Source organism: Gorilla gorilla, chromosome 19, assembly GCF_029281585.2.
Source record: "Gorilla gorilla gorilla isolate KB3781 chromosome 19, NHGRI_mGorGor1-v2.1_pri, whole genome shotgun sequence".
NCBI lineage: Eukaryota > Metazoa > Chordata > Mammalia > Primates > Hominidae > Gorilla > Gorilla gorilla.
In genome coordinates, this window is record NC_073243.2 from 25,770,351 (window position 1) to 25,794,956 (window position 24,606).

The following is a 24,606-nucleotide window of genomic DNA, read 5'->3' on the forward strand; positions in this document are numbered from 1 at the left end:
TAGCTATGTTTTGTCAAGTAAGGTTTACCAAATATTCTATGTTTTATGGCCTGTGGTATACCTTTAGGTTCACCTACTTCCTATAGGGACGCATATGGTGGCACTTACCGGGTCTGCCTAGCTGCTCTCTATCATGTCTTAATATTGGTGACTAAGCACTTTTCTGTAAAATGTAACCAAAATGTTGAGACGTTTTTCTTTTCTCGGTACTTCTAAAGACAAATTGACATAGAGGGGAAAAAGAGACTCACAAGTTTTTGGCAGATAAATTTTTTATCTCCAAAAGTCATAAGTACAAAATGGAGTGACAAAGATTTTCACATTTTGTGCATTTCTTTGGTCACCTTTCAGCAGTTAGATAAATTACTCTTCACTTATGATTTTTGTGTGAACCTCCCTGCTCTTCACCCTCAGCTTGTTGACCTGGGACTCAGCAATGTCAGCCCGTTCCTCGGCCTCCTCCAGCTCGTGCTGGATCCTGCGGAATTTGGAGAGGTTGACGTTGGATTGTTCCTCCTGTGAATGGAAATCCATTTATGAGGGAAGAAAGTTCAGAATTTTTCCATTCTTAGGTCAGTGGATCTTGAATTTCCTTTTTACTTAAAAATGATTCACTCTAGCAGATATTTTAAGAAACCTAGAGAAATGCTCTTGAATTTTTATTTTTTTTTATTTTTGCATTAGCTTCTTGAACTCATAGATAACAAGGAAGGACAGGTGACCTTTGTATCTGAACTTTTAGAACAGCAGAACATCCTAGAGCTACTACTAAATATGCCAGGTGTCCAGCTTTTTTGTTTGTTTGTTTGTTTTTTTCAGAATCCTGAGAATGGAACCAAACCTTTTAAGAGTGCAAGTATGCAATCTATACCAAACCAAACCATTAAGCTTGAATATAAGTTATTGCCCTGTGAGTATAAATTATTGCCACTTAAGTTTAGAAATTAAGCAAGAAGTTTGTTTCCCAAAATAGTCTGAGCTGTCTCTGATTATACTTAAATATATAGCAGAGAATTTGAGCAGGTCAGTTCTAGTTTAGTCTCTGGTAATCATTCTTATTTAAAAGTCTCAGTAAGAACCTCCAAAATGTGGCATTCAAATTTAGAACAGACATAAAGCTTAGAATCATTAAATAGTATAGCTTGAGAAAAAACCTCAGCTTTTCCTCTTACAGATGAGGAAAGTAGGAACTGGAGAAAGATTAAGCAATTTGTCCGAGGTATGGACAGTAGTGTGTGTGTGTGTCCGTGCACACAAGTGTGTTTGTTTTCTCTCCCTCCCTCATTCCCCTCCATTCCCATCTTTCTCTCTCTCTTACCTTAGATGTCAGGGGTAAAATAAAAATCATCAATGAACAGAGGAACTCATTTGTGATATGTAACTATGAATATTTATATGTAGGAAGTTGAAACTATTTGATTATTAATCCAGATGAATCATGGGATACGGAAATGAGATAAAGTGGAGTGTTAAGAATCTACTGATTTGAACATAACCAAGACCTTCTGAGTTTCAGAATCTTATATTTAACTATTTACTTGACATGTTCACTTGTGTATATATGGTATTATGTATCTAAAACAGAATTCCTGTTTCTTTCTTGCCCTGCAATTCTGTTCTTCCCTTTGTTCCCCACTTAAGTGTTACATCATCCACTTGGTTACTCAAACCATAAACTTGATAAATTACTCTTAATTGCCTTTCTTTCATCTCCCAAGTGCAACCTATTAGCAATCTTGTAGTTTCTACCTCCAAAATATGTCCTGAATTTCTCCACTTCTCTCTGCTCCACTCTCTTATCCAAGCCACAGAACCGACCTGAAAAGCTTCCTAACATGTCTCTCTGCACCCACTTGTGTTACCCAGTAACCGATTCTTTACATAGTATCCCAAATGCTCTTTTTAAAAAATATAGATCAGGTAGTGACTGACCCACCCTGGCTTCCCAGTACCTTATTGTTCTTACCATGGCCTAGAAGACCCTATGAGCTGCCTCCTGCCTGGCTCTCCAGTCCCTGTTGTGGTGCTTTCCTCCTTTTTTTGTCTGCTTCTTGAGCCAGACTCTTTCCCACTCAAAAGCTTTGCATTTGCTCTTCCACATCTCTAGAACATCTTCTGCTGGCTTGTCAGGTGGTTGGTTTTACCTCAGCCTTGGACCTCCATGTAGCCATTTGTTTTCTTTTGATCCTTCCTCATTTTACTCATCTTTTCTTTTGTCACTTTAACTAAACTGGCCTGGTCATGTCTGAGAAAAATCACCCCAAGGGGTTGTGAACTCACCGCTTCTTCAGCTTGTCTTTTGTAGGATTTCACCTTTGCTTGCAGTTTGTCCACCAGGTCCTGGAGCCTGAGAATATTCTTGCGGTCTTCCTCAGTCTGAAATAATGTTTTCAAGAGTAAGTTTCTTGAAAGTACAAATATTACATTTTGTCATACATATGACTTTTAATCCCATGTAGACTAAAGTGAAAACCTAGACAGGCCATTTTCCTTACTTGGTAAGTGAGTTCCTTCACTTTTCTCTCATGTTTGCGTAGACCCTTGACAGCTTCAACATTGCGCTTCTGTTCACTTTCAACTTCACCTTCAAGTTCACGAACCTACAAGAAGATGGACATTTTAAGGACATTCATTTGACGAATTTCTACTTCTTCACATGACCCACATACTTTTTTACTCTGCTTTATATGTAGTTTTTAATGCCCTAGTTCAGTTTTCCTTATTATGAGCTTTTGGGCATGAGGGAATAGCTCTCCCTCATCTCAGTATGCCCCACATCATCTAGCAGTGCTAGGTATTCAGAATCGTGTGTTGGATTGGAATGAGATAGGAATACATGCTGATTAGGAGACCCACCCTGGCCTCCAGTTTCTGGATCTGCTTCTTCCCGCCCTTCAGGGCCAGCTGCTCAGCCTCATCCAGACGATGCTGCAGGTCCTTCACCGTCTGTTCCAGGTTCTTCTTCATCCGCTCCAGATGGGCGCTGGTGTCCTGTTCCTTCTTCAGCTCCTCAGCCATCATGGCAGCCTAATTAGCAGTAAAACAGAGTGGGTTAAGACAGCTAAGACAGCATATGAAGATTTAAGTTTGACCACCACTGTGTTACCCTTCACTCACATCAGTGATGGCCTTCTTGGCCTTCTCTTCTGCATTGCGGGCTTCCTGGATGATGTCTTCCATCTCTCCCTGGATTTGGGAAATGTCTGTCTCCAGCTTCTTCTTGGTGTTGATCAGGCTGGTGTTCTGTTTAAAATGTGAAATTTAGAAATATTAGGCACATGAGAGAAAAATTAGGAAACCTCATGTTCTAATGAACCATAAACTAATTAACTAAATGAATTCATTAATATTCCTCCTTGTTTCATAAATTATCTGAGTTGACATATGTTTAAAAGACAATCAACTGGCCGGGCGCGGTGGCTCATGCTTGTAATCCCAGCACTATGGGAGGCCGAGGCGAGTGGATTACGAGATCAGGAGATCAAGACCATCCTGGCTAACACGGTGAAACCCCATCTCCACTAAAAATACAAAAAATTAGCCGGGCGTGGTGGCGGGCGCCTGTAGTCCCAGGTACTCCGGAGACTGAGGCAGGAGAATGGCATGAACCAGGGAGGTGGAGCTTGCAGCGAGCCGAGGTTGCGCCACTGCACTCCACCCTGAGCGACAGAGCGAGACTCCGTCTCAAAAAAAAAAAAAAAAAAAAATACAATCAACTATGGATGTTATAGTTCAGATAAACAAAAATATAGATAATCAAAAAAATAAAATGTTTTAAACTTTATCCTTCATGAAATCTTATAAATAGATTTCTTAATAGTACCACGATTTCAGCAAGAATGTCATTTTCATACCCTTGTATTTGTTACTATTCTATTACATGCACCTGGGTGTGCAGGAGCTGAACACGCTCACTGGCATCCAGGAGCTCCTGTTCTGCGATTTTCCTGCTCCTCTCTGTCTGTTCCAGAGTGGCCCGCAGCTCCTCGATCTCAGCCTGCAGCAGGTTGGCTCTGCGCTCCACCATAGCCAGCTGCTCCTTCAGGTCCTCCTGGCTCCGGAGAGCATCATCCAGGTGGAGCTGGGTATCCTGTGGAACAAATCGTCATTGAGACACCATGTATTCAGGGTTGCAGTCACCCCAATTGTCCTGGGATCATCTGTTGGACATATTTACCTTGAGGATGGCTTGGGTGTTCCTATAGTTCCTCAGGGCCTCAGCAGCCATGCGGTTGGCATGGTTCAGCTGGATTTCCATTTCATTGAGGTCTCCCTCCATCTTCTTCTTGAGCCTAATGGCATCATTCCTGCTCCTGATCTCAGCATCCAGCGTGCTCTGCATGGACTCCACGATTCTTATGTGGTTTCTCTTCATCTGGTCAATTTCCTCATCTTTTTCAGCAATTTTCCTATCAACCTCAGACTTGACTTGGTTCAACTCAAGCTGGATGCGCAGGATCTTTCCCTCTTCATGTTCAAGAGATGCCTTAATGACAGCAAGAGGTGACATTAGTAGGGTAATGGAAGTGTGTAGTATTCTAGAGATAAGAATGATTTATCGTTCATGAAACCTTATTTATAAATAGATTTCTAAGTAGTAGTAAGATTCAAGCAAGAGTGTCATTTTCATGCGTTTGCATTTTCTTGCTATTCTCTAACACACACACTGTCTGCCTTTGTGCTGCCATCATACATTTTTATTTTGTTGTTTTAGACATTTCTACAAATTATTGAATGTTATTGTTGATTTTATATGCTTTTATCTCCCTAGGTAGATTGTGCCCTTGAAAGCAGGGCCTTTAACTGATTCATCTTTGTTTGCTCAGTGTGTAGCACAGTTCCTGACATATGGTTATGTTGGTTGTATGCATGATCAGTTCTCCATTCTCATCCCTAGTTCATGGAGCAAAAATTATTTTTCGTTTCTCTTGATTCACCATTCCTTACATTTAATAGACCCCAATTCCTCTTCTAATTGTTTTAGAGTATGCAATAAAATGCTTACCTCTGCCTCCTCTAAAGCAGCCTGAAGTTCAGACTTTTCTTGCTCAACTTGCTTCTTTATTTTTTCCAGTTCATGGATACGCTTTCCTCCTTCTGCAATCTGTTCAGTGAGATCAGAAATCTCCTCTGTTGGTGAACAAAAAACATAGAAATTTGTTTATAGATGGAAAAGATTCTTTCAAATCTTTTATTGTTAAAGAAAAGGTAAAATGTTCTCACGTTGCAAATTCTTATTTTCCCGCTTCAAGGTTTCAAGTTGGTCTAAAGATTCCTCATAAGCATTCTTAATCTTAAATAGTTCTGTGCTGAGTGAGCGGGATTCCTTTTGAGAAGCTTCAAGTTCAGCATGAGTTTCTTCACACTTCTGTTTCCATTCTGCTAGGATCTGAAGGTCAAGGAATGGACAAGAAATTTAGTGGACAAAATTTGATGAGATAAAAACCATCTATTCTAGCACTTCTCAGAGTTGAGGTGTTCTGGGACTGAAAAAAAAAATTACGAATGAGAAGAATAGAAACCATAGGAGCACTTCCCCTCTCCACAGACAGCTGCTGATGGGTTAAGAGCTACTGAGAACAGCTCTCAGATGGTTTGAATTGGGCACACTGAAGGTAGCAGGCTATTGTTAATTCTGTGTTGAAAGTTGAAGCAAAAACTGGAGAGAATACCTTATCAAAGTTCCTTTGCTTTTTGTCCAGGGCGGCACAGGCAGCATTTGTCCTCTCAACATCAATCATGAGGTCCTCAACTTCATTCTGGAGCCTCTGCTTCGTCTTCTCAAGGGAAGCACATTTGGCATTCACAGCTTCTACGTGTTCCTCAGCATCCTGCAGACGCTGAGCCAGCTTCTTCCTAAAAAGTGAAATATGGGCAATAAAAGTGAATGGCTGTCAACTGAATTGGGTGTTTCAAAGTGGGTACAAGAGAGTGAATTCCACAATCAGACTTCTTTAATACTTTGCTTCTCAAGCTTGTTTTGTAGGTCCAGTTCTATATTAACTCATTCCCATTATCCTACCACCAAATACCAAAAACAACCCCAGTTTTGGTATTGCCATACTTCATAGAGTGGCTTTAAGGCCATCCATGACAAGCATGAACTAACACTTTACCCTTCCAGGTAGCTGGCTTATTCCTCTTCCATAGAATATTAATATCTACCTTGAATTACTGGTTTGTTTTTCTGTGTCTCCACATAATTTTAATCCCCAGAGGGAGAGTCTGTACTGTACTAATCTTTGTATTCTTGTAGGCTGTCCAACATATTAAGGGCTCAAATGTTGGATAAATTGAATTCAAATGAAATATACTTGATTTTGTCTGTCTAATTGTATCCCTTATTTGTGCTAGTTTTTAATTAATCCATTAATAATAAAGAAGCTTTCCCACATCAATATACATTTTGCATCGAGAACTCCTCTCAGAATCTCTTCTAAGGCATCTACCAAAACATTAATTCCAACAATATGGCTGTATATGGTCCCAGAATGTTTTTTCCCTAGTTTTTCATATGTTTTGGGAGCAAGCAAACTTATAGTTCCATTTTGACTAAGTCTGGAACATACTTGGCCTCCTCCAGCTCCTCTGTGCGCTGGATGGCGTCTGTCTCGTATTTGGTCCTCCACTGGGCAACCTCACTGTTGGCCTTGGACATTGCTCTCTGTAGCTCGGCCTTGGCTTCCTGCTCCTCCTCATACTGTTCCCGCAGCAGGTCACAGTCATGGCGGGAGGACTGCAGGGCATGTGCCAGGGCACTCTTGGCCTGAGAACATAGAGATTGATGACTTAATTTTATATATTTAAAGTGATGTTTGATTCCTGATCTCCTATAGGCCACCAGAAGAAAGTCTGTAAAAGTAAGCGAAAAACAATTAACAAGAACAATAATGACAAGAACGACAAGTGGAGCTTACCTTTATCTCCTCTTCAAGTTGCCTTTTCAGTTCCTCAATCTGTTGTGTAAAGGCTTGTTTGCCCCTCGAGAGCTGTGAAACTAGTGTGTCCTTTTCATCTAGCTGGCGTGAATATTCACCTATAAAAGACCAAGTCCAGAAAACTCAACCTTACTTTGGAAATTAAAACTCTAAAATAAAAACTTGAGCAGGGAAAGGGAGCCGAGTTTGAAACTTGATGGAGGGCATGGGTGACAACAAACCACCAACATCCACTTTAACCCTGATAAGCAGATCCATGTAAAAATTAGAAGCACGGAGAAATTTGAGGCAGATTACATGCTTGTGAACAGCACAAAAGATTTCAAGAGATATTTACGATTATTTGATCATAGTCAAAATTGATGAAGAAACGTGAAAAAAATGTAAATCAAGCCAACAAAATATTCTAGTACTTTTTATTTTATGTAAGGCAGTAGTGTTGTCTAATTTGCCTTCCATTGAAAGTTGGTTGAAACAAAGGATTTATACTGTGGAAAATAAGAGACTTTGGGCAATGTCTTCTGTAAGCAGAAATGATAGTCAAGAGAAATTCTGGAAAGATTTTTATATTAAGAAATGATTAAGTGGTCTCCCATCCCCAGAATGAATTGGTTTCTGGATAAGTACTTTCCAAACTAAATGGCATTTACACATGTCTTCAATTTTTTAAGCACCATAATGCAGAAAATGCACTACATTATGTTAGAAAGATAGTAAAACTTTTCCACACCATTTTTATACTAGTTATCTTGAACTTTATCTCTGGCATTTAATAAGAATTATAATAAATATTTATTCTGAACTTTGTTATAGAAAGAACAGTATTTGAATACCAAAAGTGTAGAGTGATTTTCCAACACTTTAACCTGCCTATTACTTTAATAGCCTAAATTACCCATAAAACAATTTCCATTTTGTTACCTCTACTTGGGGAGATACAACTTTGGTAGAAAGTTGGACAAGTCAGTAGGAGGGGGAATAAATGCGAGACTTTCCAATTTCTCTAATCAAAAATCTACAAATCTTACTTGAATGCTTCTCAGCTGGATTGTGGTCTTGAATATTTCCCTACTTAACCGTGTTAGTTACCAGTAATTGGCAAGACTTCAGGAAAAAGACTGGAGTAAACATTCTTGGACAAGTCGCTTCATCACTACCATAATCCACTGTCTTTAAAATGGGGATAGTATTACACAGACTAATGAGGAAAATAAAGTAATACATAGCTTGCGAAAGCATTTTGAAAAGTGAAAAGAGGTACTGTAAGGATGCACTTTGTTTTTGATAACTTTTTGATTAAAGCCAAGTCTCCCTTAAAGTCTTCAAAAATAAAAGGGCCTGATTCTATTTATCTCTCTCTCTCTCTATATATATATATATTATATATATATGGATATATATATAATATATATATGGATATATATACATATATTATATATGGATATATATAATATATTATATATATGTATATATATGTTTCATATATATACACATGTATTTCTCTCGTATATATATGAAAGAAAGCAACCTCATGCCAGTGGTCAATAATGTGTTCATGTTAGTGGGGATCTCCCAGGGAGGTAGTATATGACCTCAACTAAATAAATGCAGAGTTTTTCAGCGGATTACACATGCATGGTGAATTTGTCATTCAAGGTCAGTACTGGTACATGGCCCACCTGATTCTGTCTGCAGGCGTGCTCTCTGTGCTGTGAGGTCATTGATCAGCCGCTGCTGCTCCTCTTCCTTGGTCTTAATTTCACTCAGTTGATCTTCTAGAGTGCGGCACATCTTTTCAAGGTTTCCCTGCATTCAAAAAGTGGTAGAAGGCATCTCAAGTAAGTAGTTGGACCAAAGAAAGTTTCAGTAATCTAAACATTCCATATGAGCTGCAGTACTCATTTATTTTGAGAAGAAACTATCTTTACAAACAAAACCAGCAAAGGTCTTAGATTGTGAATGGAAAGACTAATAAGATACATAGTCCAAGCATACAGCCACTGAATTACTTGTTAATCTAACTACTTTACTAAGTTGTACTATCTGTGATACGAGAAAAAGGGTGCCTGATTTAGTTCATGAGACGTTTTTGAGATACAAATCATATTTGTGCTAAAGGGAAAAACAAAAAACCAAATAATCAATGTGAAGTGTTGATTGTACCTTGGCTTTGGAGACAGTCTCCATGTTACTAGCAAGGTCATCGATCTCCATCTTCATCTCACTCTTCTCCTTCTCCAGCTTCTGCTTCACTCGCTGCAGGTTGTCAATCTGCTCCCCAAGCTCGGCCACACTATCTGCATGCTTCTTCCTCAGAGTGGCCGCCGTGGCTTCATGCTGTAGGGTGGCCTCCTCCAGGTCCCTGCGCATTTTCTGGAACTCAGCCTCCCGCTTCTTGTTCATCTCAATCTGGGCTGAGGTGGCCCCACCGGCTTCTTCCAGCCTCTCGCTGATCTCCTCCAGCTCCCGGGAGAGGTCAGAGCGCTGCTTCTCTGCTTTGGCCCGGGAGGCCCGCTCTGCCTCGATTTCCTCCTCCAGCTCCTCAATGCGGGCCTGGGAATGGTGAAAAATATTAATACGAACTCAACTTCTTGGTGTCAGTAACTTTTCGATGTTAAATTAGCCTGGCGAAAATCATTTAACGTACTTGTAACTCCTTGATTTTCTTCTGCAGCTGCATACCAAGGGCTTGTTCATCTTCAATCTTGCTTTGCAGACCGCTCATTTCAAACTCTTTCCTATTAGAAAAGCCCTTTATGTCAGTCTCAGAAATATTAAGAGTAATTTCCCCACAAAACTGTTGACCTAAATAAAACTGCTTACTTTTTAAGCTTTTCATCAAGTTGTTGTTTGTCATTTTCTATATCCATTGTAGATTCTTGAGCCAATTTTAGGTCTCCCTCTAGTTTTCTCTTTGCTCTTTCTAGATCCATCCGGATTTTCTTTTCTTGTTCCAAAGATCCTTCAAGCTAAAAGTTAATAATCCATGAATATGGTTCTTAGAATGGTAGCACCTTTTGTCCCAGATGAAATTTTTAAACATTATATCTATTCAGCAAACTATTTTTCTATGAATTAGGCAGATTTGTCCCATTGATTCCATTCTCCTTGGTATTTACCTAGTCGAAAAAGTCATTGTTTAAAAGGTAAAATGTGCCTCTTTGTCACGTTGTTACAATAAGTTACTAGTGAGACATTATGCCTTCTGCATCTCCCCACTGGAATCCAATACTTTTCCAGCTGGGATGGACACCATGCTAATACTTCCAAACCATGAACTTTTTTAATGCCTCCCTTACTCAGGCATTTTCAGTGGGTTCTCTATTAGATATCAGATCATGTTTAAAGCCAAATTTATCTTCCACATTCCTAATTCTGAGTGTCCTTTGTTTCTGTGAGAGAAAACCTTATTGATCATTACAACTTCTTTGCTGCTGCTATGCTGCCTTCTTAGAACACCCTCCCTCTTCTTTCTTTTTGCACATAGCCCCTTGTCTTTCAAGCCCAGCGAAAGACCTGTTTTGCTTGTATAGCTTTTCTTTGTGAACACATTAACCTTCCTTTCCATCAATTCTTTTTACCCATATTGTCTATTATTCACAGTTAACTTTCTTTATTGATTTTAAAAACTTTATTGTGTGTACATCTTAGACCTTGTAATAGGGATGATGTTCCATATTCCTCATTGATAGGAGGCACTTGATAAGTACTCACTATATCATAACAACATAAACTTATGCTTAGTTTGTTACAAAATTTAAAAAATCATTTTTATATAATGTTAGGCTTACATCATCCACTTGTTGTTCAAGTTTGATTTTAGCTTTGGTCAGGGTGTTGACTTTGTCCTCCTCTGCCTGCAGGTCATCCAGGGTCTGCTGGTGGGCCTCCTGGAGAGCCTTCTTCTCCTTGGTCAGCTTAGCAATGGTTTCATCCAGACCTGCCATCTCTTCTGTGAGGTTTTTCACCTACAAAGGTGAAGAAAGCAGCTTAGTTGCTATAAAGCACCTTTGTTGGGTGGCAGAACCTCTATACAGTACTGTAGAATATGACTGATACCTTGTTTTCTGTGGCATGTTTCTCCTTCTCAACCTTGGCCAGTGTCAGCTCAAGGTCATCAATGTCTTTCTTGAGTTCTGAACATTCATCCTCCAGTTTCCTCTTCTTGGCTGTCAGCTCAGCATTGATCTCTTCCTCATCCTCAGCTCTCTCAGTCACCTCTTTGATTTTGGCCTCTAGCTGGATTTTGGTTTTGATTAGCTGGTCACACCTTTCCTCTGCATCAGCCAAGCTGTCAGCTTCCTGAGAAGAGGCAATAGATATTTTAGATTTTAGTTTCCTAGACATTTTCAGATTTTATTAATATTTTGAAACCAAACAAGTAAATTGTTTTAAGGCTTCAGGTTAATTTTTATTAGCTTTCTACCATTCAGTAAATATTGGGCACTTATGAGTCTGGTAATAAAAAAAGGAACTTAAGTCATAGTTCCTGGTGAAATTATGTTACAATTATATTTGTTATAACATATATAATATGTTGGTATATAATTTCGGGTCAGCCAATTTTCTTTATTTAATATTTATTTTCAGGAGCATTCAATATATGAAAAACCAATAGACAAAAGGATTGGGTTTCTAGCAGGTTGCTGGGAGAGAAGGGTACTATCAGAAAAGTGCCTTAACAGGAAGAAATGTCATCCAGTGACAGAGTAGACAAACGGAATGGAACATGTTCAAGGTGATGCTTAGAGAAGTAGCAAGCATATTTCTCATAAGAAGAAATAGGAGTTGAGATAAACTGTGAGGGAAGGACCATGTCTCTCATTCAAACTTACATCCCCGTCTGGGACTTCACCCAATATTTATTAGTGGATCGTTGATAGAATATTGTTAAACAGAAGTTTTATAATACTATCCTCAAAGGAGAGGAGTATTCTTGGATAGAGTATCTCCTGTTTCTTGAAGGCACGATGAACCACTCCTCAATGTGGAAAACCCTGATCTATACAAAGTACAGGAAAGTCACAGTACCAACCTAGGTATTTGCAATTCATCATTCTTTAGATTTTCTAAATATGTGTCCCAAACTTGTAGGCACAATGGGACTAGTCAATTCCCTTTCTGAATTCAGAGAACTGGGAGGGTAACTTTTAATGTTTCTGCTGTTGGTTTTGGTGGCAGCAATTGAACTGTCTTGTTATTTGGGTTACAAAAATGGGTTAGATAGTGGCTTTTGATCAAATATTTCTCTCCAAGCCTCTGGATAGTTACTGGGACATTAGAATAAGAATATCAACCCTATCTCTCATACTTTGCATAAAAATAGACATTATCTGTGGAAGGCATTGCCATTATCCTTACAGAAAGCATTGCCATTATTCTTGCCATAATCCTACTCTTTCAGGTACTAAAAGTTTCTAAAAATAAAGTTGAGCACAAAGTTGCTCGGGGATTGTAGATACAAAACTCAGAATATTGATTTCAAGTTAATGTGTTTTCATCAAAGTCTCCTTCCTCTTCACTGACAATATTTTTCTTTTTCACAGCTCTTATTTGCATTTTTCAGTAGGGAGAATTTAGGGAGCAAAGCTCACTTTATTTCCTGTTCACATTCTGTTGTGGAAAACAACAGAGGGGAAGGAAAAATGCTTTTATTTTTCCCTTCTTGACATCAAAGAATCCTACCACAGTGATTTTTAGTAATATTGTGTAGGGAATTCTATGGAACATTCTAAGGAGTTGTGGATTATTAAAGATTCATAATCTGTCCCTTATTTGGTAGAATCTAGATCTCTCCTTAGTGACCACTGAGCTGAAGTTTTAGCATCAGATTGCAGGAAATGACTTCGGGATACTCACAGCTTGAACCTGGAGTTGCAAGTCATTTTTTTCTTGCATCAGAGTAACCATTTTTTCTTCCAGCTCTTTCCTTTTTGCCTCGGTCTTAGCCAGCTCTTCTTTGGTTTTCTCAAATTCTTCCTTCATGTTGGCCATCTCCTTCTCTGTCTCTGCACTTTTGAGGAGGGGTTTGATCTTGAAATACAGCTTCATCCAGGGCCAGTGCTTCACATTCATGAAGGCACGGACATTGTACTGGATGCAGAAGATGGACTCTCTGTCATAGGAACAGAAATGTCCAAATCAGATTATAATAAGAAGCAGAATTAAAACACCTAAGATGATGAGGTTAAGTAAAGAATTCTTATTAATACCTTCTTTCCACCATTTTCTGGTACTCCACTCTTGCCAAGAACCCTCTGCACATGGCCTGGGTTCGGGTAATCAGCTGGGCCAGCTTCTCATCTCGCATCTCCTCTAGGAGCCCCAGAAGACCAGCTTTGAAAAAGACCTATGTGTGGGAAGAATTTCAGATCAGAAAATTTACATAAAGTTCAAAGGGACAGGAATAGCATCAGGTAGGATTTACAGAATATTACCTTGGTGTGACCAAATTTATACTGGGTGTGGTCAATGTCAATGGACCCCAGGAGCTTCTCTGAAGCCTTCTTGCTATCGATGAATTGTCCTTCAGGGATAGCACTTGCATTTAACACCTTGTATCTGTTTAAGCCAGACAAAAAAATGATATGGCTGTTGTCACAGACAAGAAATCTTCCTGTCTGGCTATAGAAACAACATAGCCACTGGGTAATCTGAAATAAACAAGAAATCATATCTACCCCTTTATCTATCCTCTGTTTATTCAAAGGACTTCAGAGTTTTCTTATGTCAATATGGAGTTTGTTAAGTGCGTTTATCTTCTCTTCAATTTTAAGAGGAGGTATAAAGGATTCTTTCATTGAAAAATGTTTAAAAAGTAATAAAACCCTCTTAAAATAATTTACAGCAAAAATGTCTGACCTCTGTTTGAAGTCTGCATAAAGGATTCTGCTTGGGAAGCCTTTCCTGCAGATGCGGATGCCTTCCAGCACACCGTTACACCTCAGCTGATGCAGGACAAGCTCATGCTCCATGGCACCTAAAAGAATGAATCCACATGCCATACTTCGTGGTCTATCACACACACAGTGGAGCTTGTCTGGATATCAGAAATGTCTTACCAGGAGTTTTAGTTTCATTGGGGATGATGCACCGCACAAAGTGGGGGTGAGTGCTCCTCAAGTTGGTCATCAGCTTATTCAAATTCTCCTGTGGAACCATGTGAGTTTATACTTTAAAAAATGTACTGTTTTCTACATTCATATTTATAGACATAATTATTGAGATCTATGACAGTGGTTTAATTCTAATGAATAGTATCAAGATGAAAATTTTCAAAGAGTCATCTCTGGAATTTCCACATTCCTAATATGTCCCCCTGTTTTCTGTTGGTGTGCATTAGAAGCATAGTTTTCTACTTGCTGTTGAAGTGACTGTTCGCTGCTGTTTAATTTCCTAGTATATGTTTTAAATTCATTATGACACTCTAAATATATGGAAATACTCTACCCATTCTTTTTTTGCCTAGATACATGGTCTGATTTTACTACTAATCAATGCCTTCCTCTAATTCTCCCACTTTTTTCTTTGTCTTTTCTTCTTCTTCTTTTTTTTCTTTTCTGAGATGGAGTCTTGCTCTGTTGCCCAGGCTGAAGTACAGTGGCGCAATCTTGGCTCACGGTAACCTCTGCCTCCCGGGTTCAAACAATTCTCCTGCCTTAGCCTCCTGAGTAGCTGGGATTACAGGCACATGCCACCACCCCCAGCTAATTTTTGTATTTTTGGTAGAGACGGGGTTTCACCATGTTGGCCAGGCTGGTCTCGAACTCCTGACCTCAAGTGATCCACCCGCCTTAGCCTCCCAAAGTGCTGGGATTACAGGCATGAGCCATGGTGCCCAGTCACACTCACTTCTTTCTTTACCTGACTTTCACTTGTATCTGTGTGTCTATCAAATGTGTATTCCTTGCCATAGATACAGAGCTGTGTCCTCCTGCTTATTCCACAGAAAGTGGCCTTTATTAATGCCTATTCTGGGAATTGGTAGAAAACTGACAGCCATGTTACCAAGCGTGTAAAGTTTTCCATCTTTTGAAAATCCTGGTTTTTCTGAATATCTACAGCATCAGTTATTAGAGATGGAATCAGAAATGGGATTGCCAAAAGAAAAATAGACTTTTCTTTTTTTCCTTGAGATGGAGTCTTGCTCTGTCACCCAGGCTGGAGTACAGTGACATGATCTCAGCTCACGGCAACCTCCGCCTCGTGGGTTCAAGCGATTCTCATGCCCAGCCTCCTGAGTAGCTGGGATTACAGGTGTGCACCACCATGCCTGGCTAATTTTTATATTTTTGGTAGAGACGGGGTTTCATCATGTTGGCCAGGCTAGTCTCGAACTCCTGGCCTCAAGTGATCTGCCTTCCTTGGCTTCTCAAATTGCTGGGATTACAGGCGTGAGCAACTGTGCTTGGCCGTAATTTTTTTTTAAGTGCTATTTATTATCACATCTGGTTTCTTATTTCCTTCTTTTGACTCGGGCTCCAATTCCCACCACTGTTCTATCTTTAGCTTTCAAAATCTACTCATTTCGGTTCTATACCAATGTATCTTTAAGCACCTAAATCACTTGGAGGCTCCCAAAGCCTCAAGCAAGTCTCAGCTTTACTTAATCCTATCCCACTGGAGTCTTTTAAGTGTTAAATGACCTCATTCTCAGGCCCCAGAATCGAATTTTGCCGTCTAATACTGACTTCTGCAATTCGCTTTCATCTCTCCTGAGTCCTGTGTCTTCTGAATAGTGAGGTATCTCTTCCAAACTATCCCCTCTTCCAAACTATCCTCAAGCTCCCTAAAACTCAGTTTTACCACTACCAGCTGAACTATCTCGTTGAGTCACATCAGTTCTAGAATCCTTGCAAGGTTAGTTTTTTCCCCCACACCATAGAGTACATTTAATATCCTAAATCTAATTAGACAGAGAAAATGAAGTTTGTACCCTGAAGAGAGCAGACACAGTCTGGAAAGAAGAACCCTTCTTCTTACCACCTTTCTTTCCACCGCCAGCCTCTGAGGGGAAAAAGAAAGCAATCATAGGACAGCCTTTCTCTGGTTATGGTTTTTTTTTTTTTTTTTTGACGAAGTTTCACTCTTGGTTGCCCAGACTGGAGTGCAGTGGCATGATCTCGGCTCACTGCAACCTCCACCTCCCGGGTTCAAGCGATTCTCCTGCCTCAGCCTCCCGAGTAGCTGGGATTATAGGCACCTGCCACCATGCCCGGCTAATTTTTGCATTTTTAGTAGAGACGGGGTTTTGCTATGTTGACCGGGCTGGTCTTGAACTCCTGACCTCAGGCAATCTACCCACCTTGGCCTCCCAAAATGCTGGGATTACAGGCACCGTGTCTGGCCTCTGGTTATGTTTTATACATTAGGTAAAAGATTAATTATATTGATAATTACCTGCTTCCGCTCCCGTTGCCCCAACAAAGAGGAGAGCCAGAGTCTTCATTGCAGACTTCTGGTACAGCCCCACCACAGTCTCATTCAGGGGGTCCTTGTTCTTGTCGAGCCAGCCGGCAATGTTGTAGTCCACGGTGCCAGCATAGTGAATCAAAGAGAAGTGGGCCTCAGGCTTGCCTTTGGCAGGCTTGGGCTTCTGGAAGTTATTGGATTTTCCAAGATGTTGTTCATACAACTTGTTCTTGAAGGAGGTGTCTGTCGCCTTGGGGAACATGCACTCCTCTTCCAGGATGGAGAAGATGCCCATAGGCTGGAAGAATGAAAAGAAATAAATGCCACTTGAATTCTGTCTGCTTATAGAAATAACATTTAACATTAATAATTATCCCATCTGAGTAAATTCATCCTTTAATTCTACAGAGTTAACGAAAACTCGTTCCTTTGGTCAGAAGTCATTAACTTCACAAATATTTATTGGGTGCTGATCAGGAGCCACGTGCTGTGTCAGGCTCTGGGATATGACAGAGTAAGACAGATGAGGGCTGTGCTCCTGTGGAGTTTGTGTCTTTACCCCAAAGACCTGAAAGCAATATTTCTCCAAGTGTGACTTGCGAATTAGCTGCATCAGAATCACTTGCTCAAAATGAGGATTCCGATGTTTCATCCTACACTTACCAGAAAATATTTCTAGGGGTGAGACAAGGGAAACCTGCAATTGTACCAAGTATTCTTGGTGAGTCTTTCAAACACTGGATTTTAAAAGCCTCTGCTTTAACGTACAGTAGTAGAAATTCATACTTCGAATGCAGTAATAATGACTTTAGGATGACAAAAAACAGTAAGTAAAAAATATTCTAGTCAGTGCACTTTTTGTAAGGAAAGATGACTTTAAATGTAAGACTTTGTATTGCAAACTGTGGGTAAGTGTTGTGTTCTGGACTCTATAGAAAATATTTAATCTCCTTTTAACAGAATATCTACTTCAGAGTTGGCAAAATAAGGAATTCTCCTCATGTTTTTCACAAGTAGAAATATTTAGCCATTGCCTATATCAATATTTTATGATTTTCTTTTAAATACTGTACTGTGGTCTGCAAAAAGCAAGCCAACCTTCTCGATGAGCTCGATGCAGGCAGCCAGGTCCATCCCAAAGTCAATGAACGTCCACTCAATGCCTTCCTTCTTGTACTCCTCCTGCTCCAGCACGAACATGTGGTGGTTGAAAAACTGTTGCAGTTTCTCATTGGTGAAGTTGATGCACAGCTGCTCCAGGCTGTTGAACTAAATGAGTTGAAAATACAAATTAGCATTCAATTTATAATGAAATCTTCTCTTTGAAAGGGGTGTTTTTTTAGTTAGCCAAATTGCCCTCTTAGGATGGTATCGTTTTGTCCTACCTATACCTACACAATGAAGTTTTTGCTGCTGTTAGCATACTTGTTAAAATTGTCTCTTCAACACCTGTCAACAAGCTCTGAATGATGCTTTCCTATGCAGTAAAAAAAAGTTGTTTGGAGCTGGAGGCCATTATTCTTAGCAAACTAACGCAGGAACAGAAAACCAAATACTGTATGTTCTCACATATAAGTGGGAGCTAAATGATGAGAACACATGGACACATAGAGGGAAACAGCACACACTGGGGCCTATTGGAGGGTGGAGAGTGGGAGGAGGGAGGGGATCAGAAAAAATAACTTATGGGTACTAGGCTTCATACGTGGGCGACACAGCTTACCTATGTCACAAACCTTCACATGGACCCCTGAACTTAAAAGTTTTTTTAAAAAAGTTGTTTGGTTTTTATAGTATTTGTTTTTGTTAGTCAGAGATTTCTTAATGATTATGATTATGTTGTAAACTAGCTAAATTTGCTAGATCTGAGCCATTATGGTCTGTATGTTGTCCTTAATAATAAAAATTCAACAGCTAATATTTGGTGAACATTTACTCTACAGTAGACACTATTCTGAGTGCCTTGTATAAGTTACTGCATTTAATCCTCACAGCTACCTTTGTAGGTGGTATCATTTGCTCATTTCATGGGTGAGGAAACACTATGAGGGAGGCTAAGTAACTTGTGTAAGACCATGGTAGTAAGGGTCATGGCAGGAACCCCAACATTTTGATGCCAGAGCCAGTGTTTGTAACTACTCCTAGAACTTGAGTAGACCTGCCCTGCTTTATTATTCGGGACACCTACATAGAAACACAATTGAGGATGCCCTTGTTTAAGGGCACTATCACCATACACAAAAGTCAAAGGAATTCTATGAGGGGGATGAATCTGGCAAGCATATGCGAAGTGCAAGAAGCCAGTCACAAAGACCACATATTATCCGATTCCATTATAAGACATGTCCAGAACAGCCAAAACCAGAGACAGAAAGTAGATTAGGGGTTTCTGTGGCCTAGGGGGAGGACAAAATAGAATTTCCTGTTGGGATGATGAAAATGTTCTGAAATTGTTATGATGATAGCATGTACCTGTGAATATACTAAAAACCATTGAATTTTATACTTTAAATAGGTGAATTGTATGATATGTTAACTATATCTCGATAAAGCTGTTACTTCAAAAAAAAAAAAAAAAAGAAGCTCAAAATGATTGCAAGTACCCTGTCATTAGTTCTCTTATTTTAAAAAGTGTGGATTGCTTTTTCTGTTCCTGCTTGATGACAGATTATTCCTTTCTTTCCACGTTGGCTTGGAAATGTCTGGAAGTGCTTCCGTTTCTAAAATTTCATCCAGTTTCAATCAGTCCGTACACAGATAAAAGTTTAGAATTGGGACCTCTAAATGAGACACATCCGAGATACTGCTGTCAAGTGGAGGATTGCAGTAGCCCTATTTCCTAAGCTGTGTAGCAGGTATTCTTTCTTAGGCAGACAAATTTGAGTTTATTTACGATGCCATTTCTATACTCAATACCTGGGTATTGCAGAGGTTATCCTAATAATTAAACACATTTCATTTCTCGGCAAACAGAATCTCAAAGTCTTTCTTTTAAAGACTTTGTCTTCTCCACTGCTATCTTTGATTCTATCGTTGCCCTCAGTATCTTACTGTTTACTGAGTGCTGCCTGCATGCTTGGGGACTGTGTTAAGGGCTGAAAACTCAGAAATCTTGAAACTAGCAGACAGATCTCAGAAGTGAGTCTGTGATCTGGAATGTTAAGTGCTTTACCTACGGGTCCTAGTTGAATTTGCCCAATGATCAATCAGGTACAATTCTCATTATTACACAGCTAGTAATTGGCAGAGCAGGAGTTTGAATCCAGGCCTGTCTCATTCCAAAGTTCACTTCCTTTCACGGTCTTTTGGTGCTCTTTCATGTGTCAGTTAAGTTTATAGTGCAGCTATTTTTCATAGACCCTTCCATAAGTGACTACAGGTATGCTGTATGACTGCAGCAACAAGCTTGCTTGTTGGAAACTTTTTTGGTACAATTTTTCTGCTAACTCACATCAAAGATCTCAAAGCCAGCAATGTCCAAGACCCCAATGAAGTACTGCCTGGGCTGCTTGGTGTCCAGCTGCTGGTTGATGCGGGTGACCATCCACAAGAACATCTTATCGTAGACAGCTTTGGCCAGAGCACCCACTGCATTGTACACCTTCACAGATAAAGTTTGTTGGTGTTATTAAAGACATGTCATGAAGGCCTGGGATGCGTGTGATTCATTGAGGTCATGCACTTACCTGCTGCACGGTTTGACCTTTGGTGACATACTCATTGCCGACCTTGACCCTAGGGTAGCAGAGGGCTTTGAGCAGATCTGCAGAGTTCAGATTTTGGAGATAGGCTGCCTTGTCAGCAACTGCAGAAACATAATTCAGATACCTAATATGACTTACTCTGGGACCCACAGTTCAAAGGGGCATGGTATTGAGTAAATAACTTTGTAGAAAGTCTGTGTGTGGGTACATCTGAGTATGTCCATCAGGAGCTCAGCTGTAAAGAAGACTTGAGTTTTGGAATGGACATTTTTGCCTATATTCTCTCATTAAACCCAGATGGAGATTCATTTGGTACCTTCAGTGCCATCTGGCTCAGCTTGCTCCTCACGCTGCTTTTGCTTGAATTTCATGTTCCCATAATGCATCACAGCCCCTGTGAGCTTATAGATGGACACTCTTTCATCTGAAGTGAAGCCCAGAATTTCAATGGCACTCTACCATGAGAGATGAGAAGACAAAGATTAGGGCACAAGAGAATTTATACTGTATCCTTTACACACATATAGATGGCTGTTATTGCCATTCCCATGCATAATGGATTTTAAATTAAAATTCATGTATAACTTACATCTGTAGCCATCAACTCTTCTTGGTCATCAATGCTGGGCACTGTGATCTCCCCTTGACTGACGAAGGCATAGTCGTATGGGTTGGTGGTGATCAGGAGCATTTCTGGGTCACAGAATTCAGGGCATGTGTTTTACATTAGAAGATAGTACAGGGACAATCTTCTAGCTATGAATTTATTTCTTACCAATTAGATCTGGCTTCTTGTTAGACATGATCTGATAAAAAATATGATAGCTTCTTTCAGCCTTTAGCTGGAAAGTAACTCTAGACTTCTCCAGAAGATCTGCAACGGATAGTAGACATCAGATTATGGGGAAAAATTACACAATGTCCTGGAGTGATTTGGGGACTTGGGATCATTAGCTAAATCTCACTGGCCTCTTGAGATTTCAACTGAATGTTCCTGTGAAGTACCACATATTATGTCTCTACAAACACTATTGCAGTTCCTCCTGCCTCCTGGGAAAAAAGTGAAATATACTTGGCTCAAGATATTCACTTCTCATACAGAAGATCCTTGACATTTGGAATATAATTGAGTCCTGAGACTCCCTCTGCAGGGTCCTGTTGCCATATAATAGAGGGACTACTAAAAGCAACAGTATTAAAGCTCAGACTAGGAATAAATCACATATCCTCAATCCCTGGACAACTTGTTTACTTCTAGTGTTAGTTTTTTCTTAAAAAAAAAATTGAAATCATTCTGAGGCTAGAATACTTTGGACATGCCCAGCAGTTCCTGGCAGTTCCCACAGAAGCATTACCTCATGACTGGAGTGGGTAAAGCATACTGTGGGCTATGGATAAGACTGACATTAACCAGAAGCATGTTTGGCAGCAGACTGGTGCTTTACAAGCTCCATGTTCAGCAGGAGCTGCAAAGTGTTCCTCCAAACCAATATTTGTCATTCTTGGATTCTATTTAGGAGGTCCTGTTACTCACATGTTTCAATATCAGCAGAAGCCAGTTTCCCTGTGGTACCGAAGTGGATCCTGATGAATTTACCCTTGTAAGTAAAAAAAATGATGTTATACCCAAAGCTTGAAGTACGTAGTGGGGATGCCACTGAAATAATTCAGACATGCTTTCTCTGGCATCTAAAGGCAGAGAAGACCCTTTGGCAACCAAGAGACTTACAAAGCGAGAGGAGTTGTCATTCCTCACGGTCTTGGCGTTGCCAAAGGCCTCCAGTAGGGGGTTGGCACTGATGATTTGATCTTCCAGAGTCCCCTGCAAAGGCAAGAGCAGTCCTTGCATCTGGGGCTTGGGAATTTCCTACCTGAGAGTCCCGACAGAGCCTGGATTCTGACTGTAACAATCAGACTCACCTGCATTTTGCCAGAAGTAACTTCTTCCTTCTTCTTCTCCCCAGTAACTGCAATTGTTGCAAAGTACTGGATGACACGCTTGGTGTTCACAGTCTTCCCTGCACCAGATTCTCCGCTGTCAAAGACCAAACATATGAGAAATTAAGCACTGTGACAAATGAAACTACAACTACCTCATGACTTTGTCTTTATATCTCTATTAGAGAGCCTTTTAACATCTTTCTTTTCAGCCTACATATAGCTCGTATTATTTCTTTTGCTTTGCACTGGCAAGAAGTAGAAAAAATCAGTCATTATTCATTTAACACGTATTTCTTGAGTGTTTATAATGTGTCAGCTTTTTTTCTGGGTGCTGAGGCCTGGGCTTGAGGGGTCTGAAAAGCAGCTACTCAGCACCTCTGTAGTGAATGGAACAATTAGTAGGAAACTCTATGAAACGTGCATGTGTTTTTCCGTTTCCTCGGACTAGAGACATGGCTCAAGTTTGGTCTTTGAAGGAACAGACATTCTCTAAGTGGGCCTTAAAAATGAACCGCTAGTAATATTTCCAAACTGTTGTACCTTTTGAAGGCTGTATGCTGCTCATTGCACTATACTGGGTTCCAGCCCAGCTCATTTTACACTTTCTACACACCAAAAAGTTCTGTGGAACTTTCAAGACCAGCAAATGAGGTGATTTAGAACATTATTTTTTTACATTCTAATGCAATGTAAACCTTATAATAAAGCTAAACCAATATCTAGTTCCAGGTTGATCATTCAGTGCTTTAGTAGGGAACATTAACTAATTTCTTTTTTTGGTTTGTCATTTTTCCAGTAAGAACAAACTGCCAATAAATCTCAGAATAGGAATACATACGTGATCAAGATAGACTGATTCTCCCGATCTAGAAGAAAAACAGTGGAAAATCAGCATATGTATCAGTTACACAAACAAAACTTTCTATAGGGAAACAGGGCATTTGAGTATAAGTGTTATGTATTCAGTGGGGTTTTTCAATATATTATGGTAAAGTTATGGGTGTGTCCTGTTGGTTTAATATAAAGAGCAGTATTCTCCAAAGCTAGATACATTCCGTAGTTATCATCTGTAGATTTCAATGGCATGCTATCTGCTAATTAATGCATATAGCTGAAAAATGCATAATATGCTAAAGGCTTGGACTGTCATTTAATAGATTGAAATAGTGTTAATCAAGCCATGACTGAGATTTTGTTTCTAAATGTGTCAGATGACTTCACAAAGAGAAAAAATTTACTATCTTATGGCCACAGACTAACTTCAATATAGCCCTAACTTCGATCAGCCTTCCCCAAAGTGTACCATTGTGTTAAAGAAAGATGAGGTAAGAGAGGATGTCTCAATCAAAATAAAATCTTTCTAAGGGGGGAAAACAATTTCTGTTTATATGTGTGTAGCCCCAAAACATCATCTTCATTCAAACAGAGGATATTGTCTCTGAGATGTACTCTGATAACTTTAAAGAGATGGCAGTACTTGTAAAAGAATCTAATTTATAATTAACAAGAAACTGAGGCACCAAAAGGATTGAACTCCTATTTTTCATTTCTATTCAGATAATACATGATTTATATGATTCAGTTATTACTTAATCTTGGCTCTTATTACTTAAATATATAAAATAAATTGTGTGTTTCCAAGCAAGGAGACCATAAACAAATTAAACTTAATGGGATGGAGTAATAGCATGGCCTAGTAAAGTCAGGGAGGTGTAATCAGGAGAGCTGTGTTTTAATACGAGCTTTGACAGTATATACTTCTCTGTGCTTTAGTCACCTCTGCTGAACAACCAGGGGCGTGAATTGGTTTTTTTCTAAAGGCCTTTTTTTAGTTCTAATGTTTTGTGATTATGGATGGTAAAATAATTCATATGAAAACCAGCTGAGCCACTCACCAGTCAGCATGAACTGATAGGCATTGTCAGAGATGGAGAAGATGTGGGGTGGGGCCTCCTGACGCTTTTTGCCTCGGTAGGCTGTCACCACCTCTGCATTATACACTGGCAACCACTTGTAGGGGTTGACAGTGACACAGAACAAGCCTGAGTAGGTCTGCACCCAAAACAAAAGGGAGGAACAGAATTATTTGATGGGGACCTTAATCATCTACTACTTTTCAAAAACTATTAACTACTCTCATGAGTAGAAGACCGTGAGAAAGAACTCACGTAGATCATCCAGGCTGCGTAGCGCTCTTTGAGGTTGTACAGCACAGCAGGCTCGTGTAGATGAGTCATCATGGCCATGTCCTCGATCTTGTCATATTTGGGAGGGTTCATGGGGAAGACTTGGTCATCTTTCACTGTTACAGTCTGTCCAGTCAAACAAGAGAGGCCAGATCAAAAAGTAAGTGCTAACTTAACCCAAAATGAGGCAGAGTCTAATCAGCTCCAGGTGTTTTTACTCACAGCTCCAGCTTCGGTCTTAGCTGTCACCTTCCCCCCTTCCCTGCTCTGCACTGTTGCTTTCACAAAGGACTCCTTAGGGTCCACCACAAAGACTGATGTCTTGGCATCAAAAGGCTTGTTCTGGGCTTCAATTCGCTCCCTTTCAGACTTTCGGAGGAAAGGAGCAGCCTCCCCAAAAATGGCCATCTCAGAGTCGGAACTCAT

The 24,606-nt window shown here is 39.9% G+C and overlaps 1 protein-coding gene and 1 long non-coding RNA gene across 3 annotated transcripts in view; one reads left to right on the forward strand and one right to left on the reverse strand.

Annotated features, from left to right (window-relative positions):
* LOC129527856 (uncharacterized) overlaps positions 1-5,817 on the forward strand; it is a 114,465-nt gene extending 108,648 nt beyond the window's left edge. The window contains exons 3-4 of one of the 2 annotated variants that reach the window (XR_008672956.2): positions 415-572; positions 5,703-5,817. This is a non-coding gene — a long non-coding RNA (uncharacterized lncRNA). Of the gene's footprint in view, positions 1-414; positions 573-819; positions 882-5,702 lie in introns of those variants that run through there. The other variant, XR_008672957.2, reaches the window with a different exon arrangement.
* MYH1 (myosin heavy chain 1) lies at positions 259-24,606 on the reverse strand. Its single transcript, XM_063700631.1, has 38 exons — positions 24,403-24,606; positions 24,163-24,306; positions 23,890-24,046; positions 22,833-22,860; positions 21,974-22,088; positions 21,783-21,875; positions 21,588-21,651; positions 20,829-20,927; positions 20,643-20,746; positions 20,370-20,508; positions 20,036-20,154; positions 19,801-19,950; positions 17,448-17,618; positions 16,338-16,647; positions 15,874-15,944; positions 14,000-14,087; positions 13,800-13,917; positions 13,376-13,499; positions 13,151-13,287; positions 12,798-13,053; positions 10,998-11,240; positions 10,730-10,906; positions 9,762-9,907; positions 9,586-9,676; positions 9,102-9,491; positions 8,618-8,744; positions 6,918-7,036; positions 6,570-6,766; positions 5,673-5,856; positions 5,224-5,389; positions 5,006-5,130; positions 4,178-4,486; positions 3,887-4,090; positions 3,118-3,243; positions 2,857-3,027; positions 2,496-2,600; positions 2,281-2,376; positions 259-516 (listed from the first exon to the last, which is right to left on the reverse strand). Exons 1-38 carry the CDS (start codon positions 24,604-24,606, stop codon positions 364-366), a joined length of 5,820 nt encoding a protein of 1,939 aa, XP_063556701.1. The 3' UTR covers positions 259-363.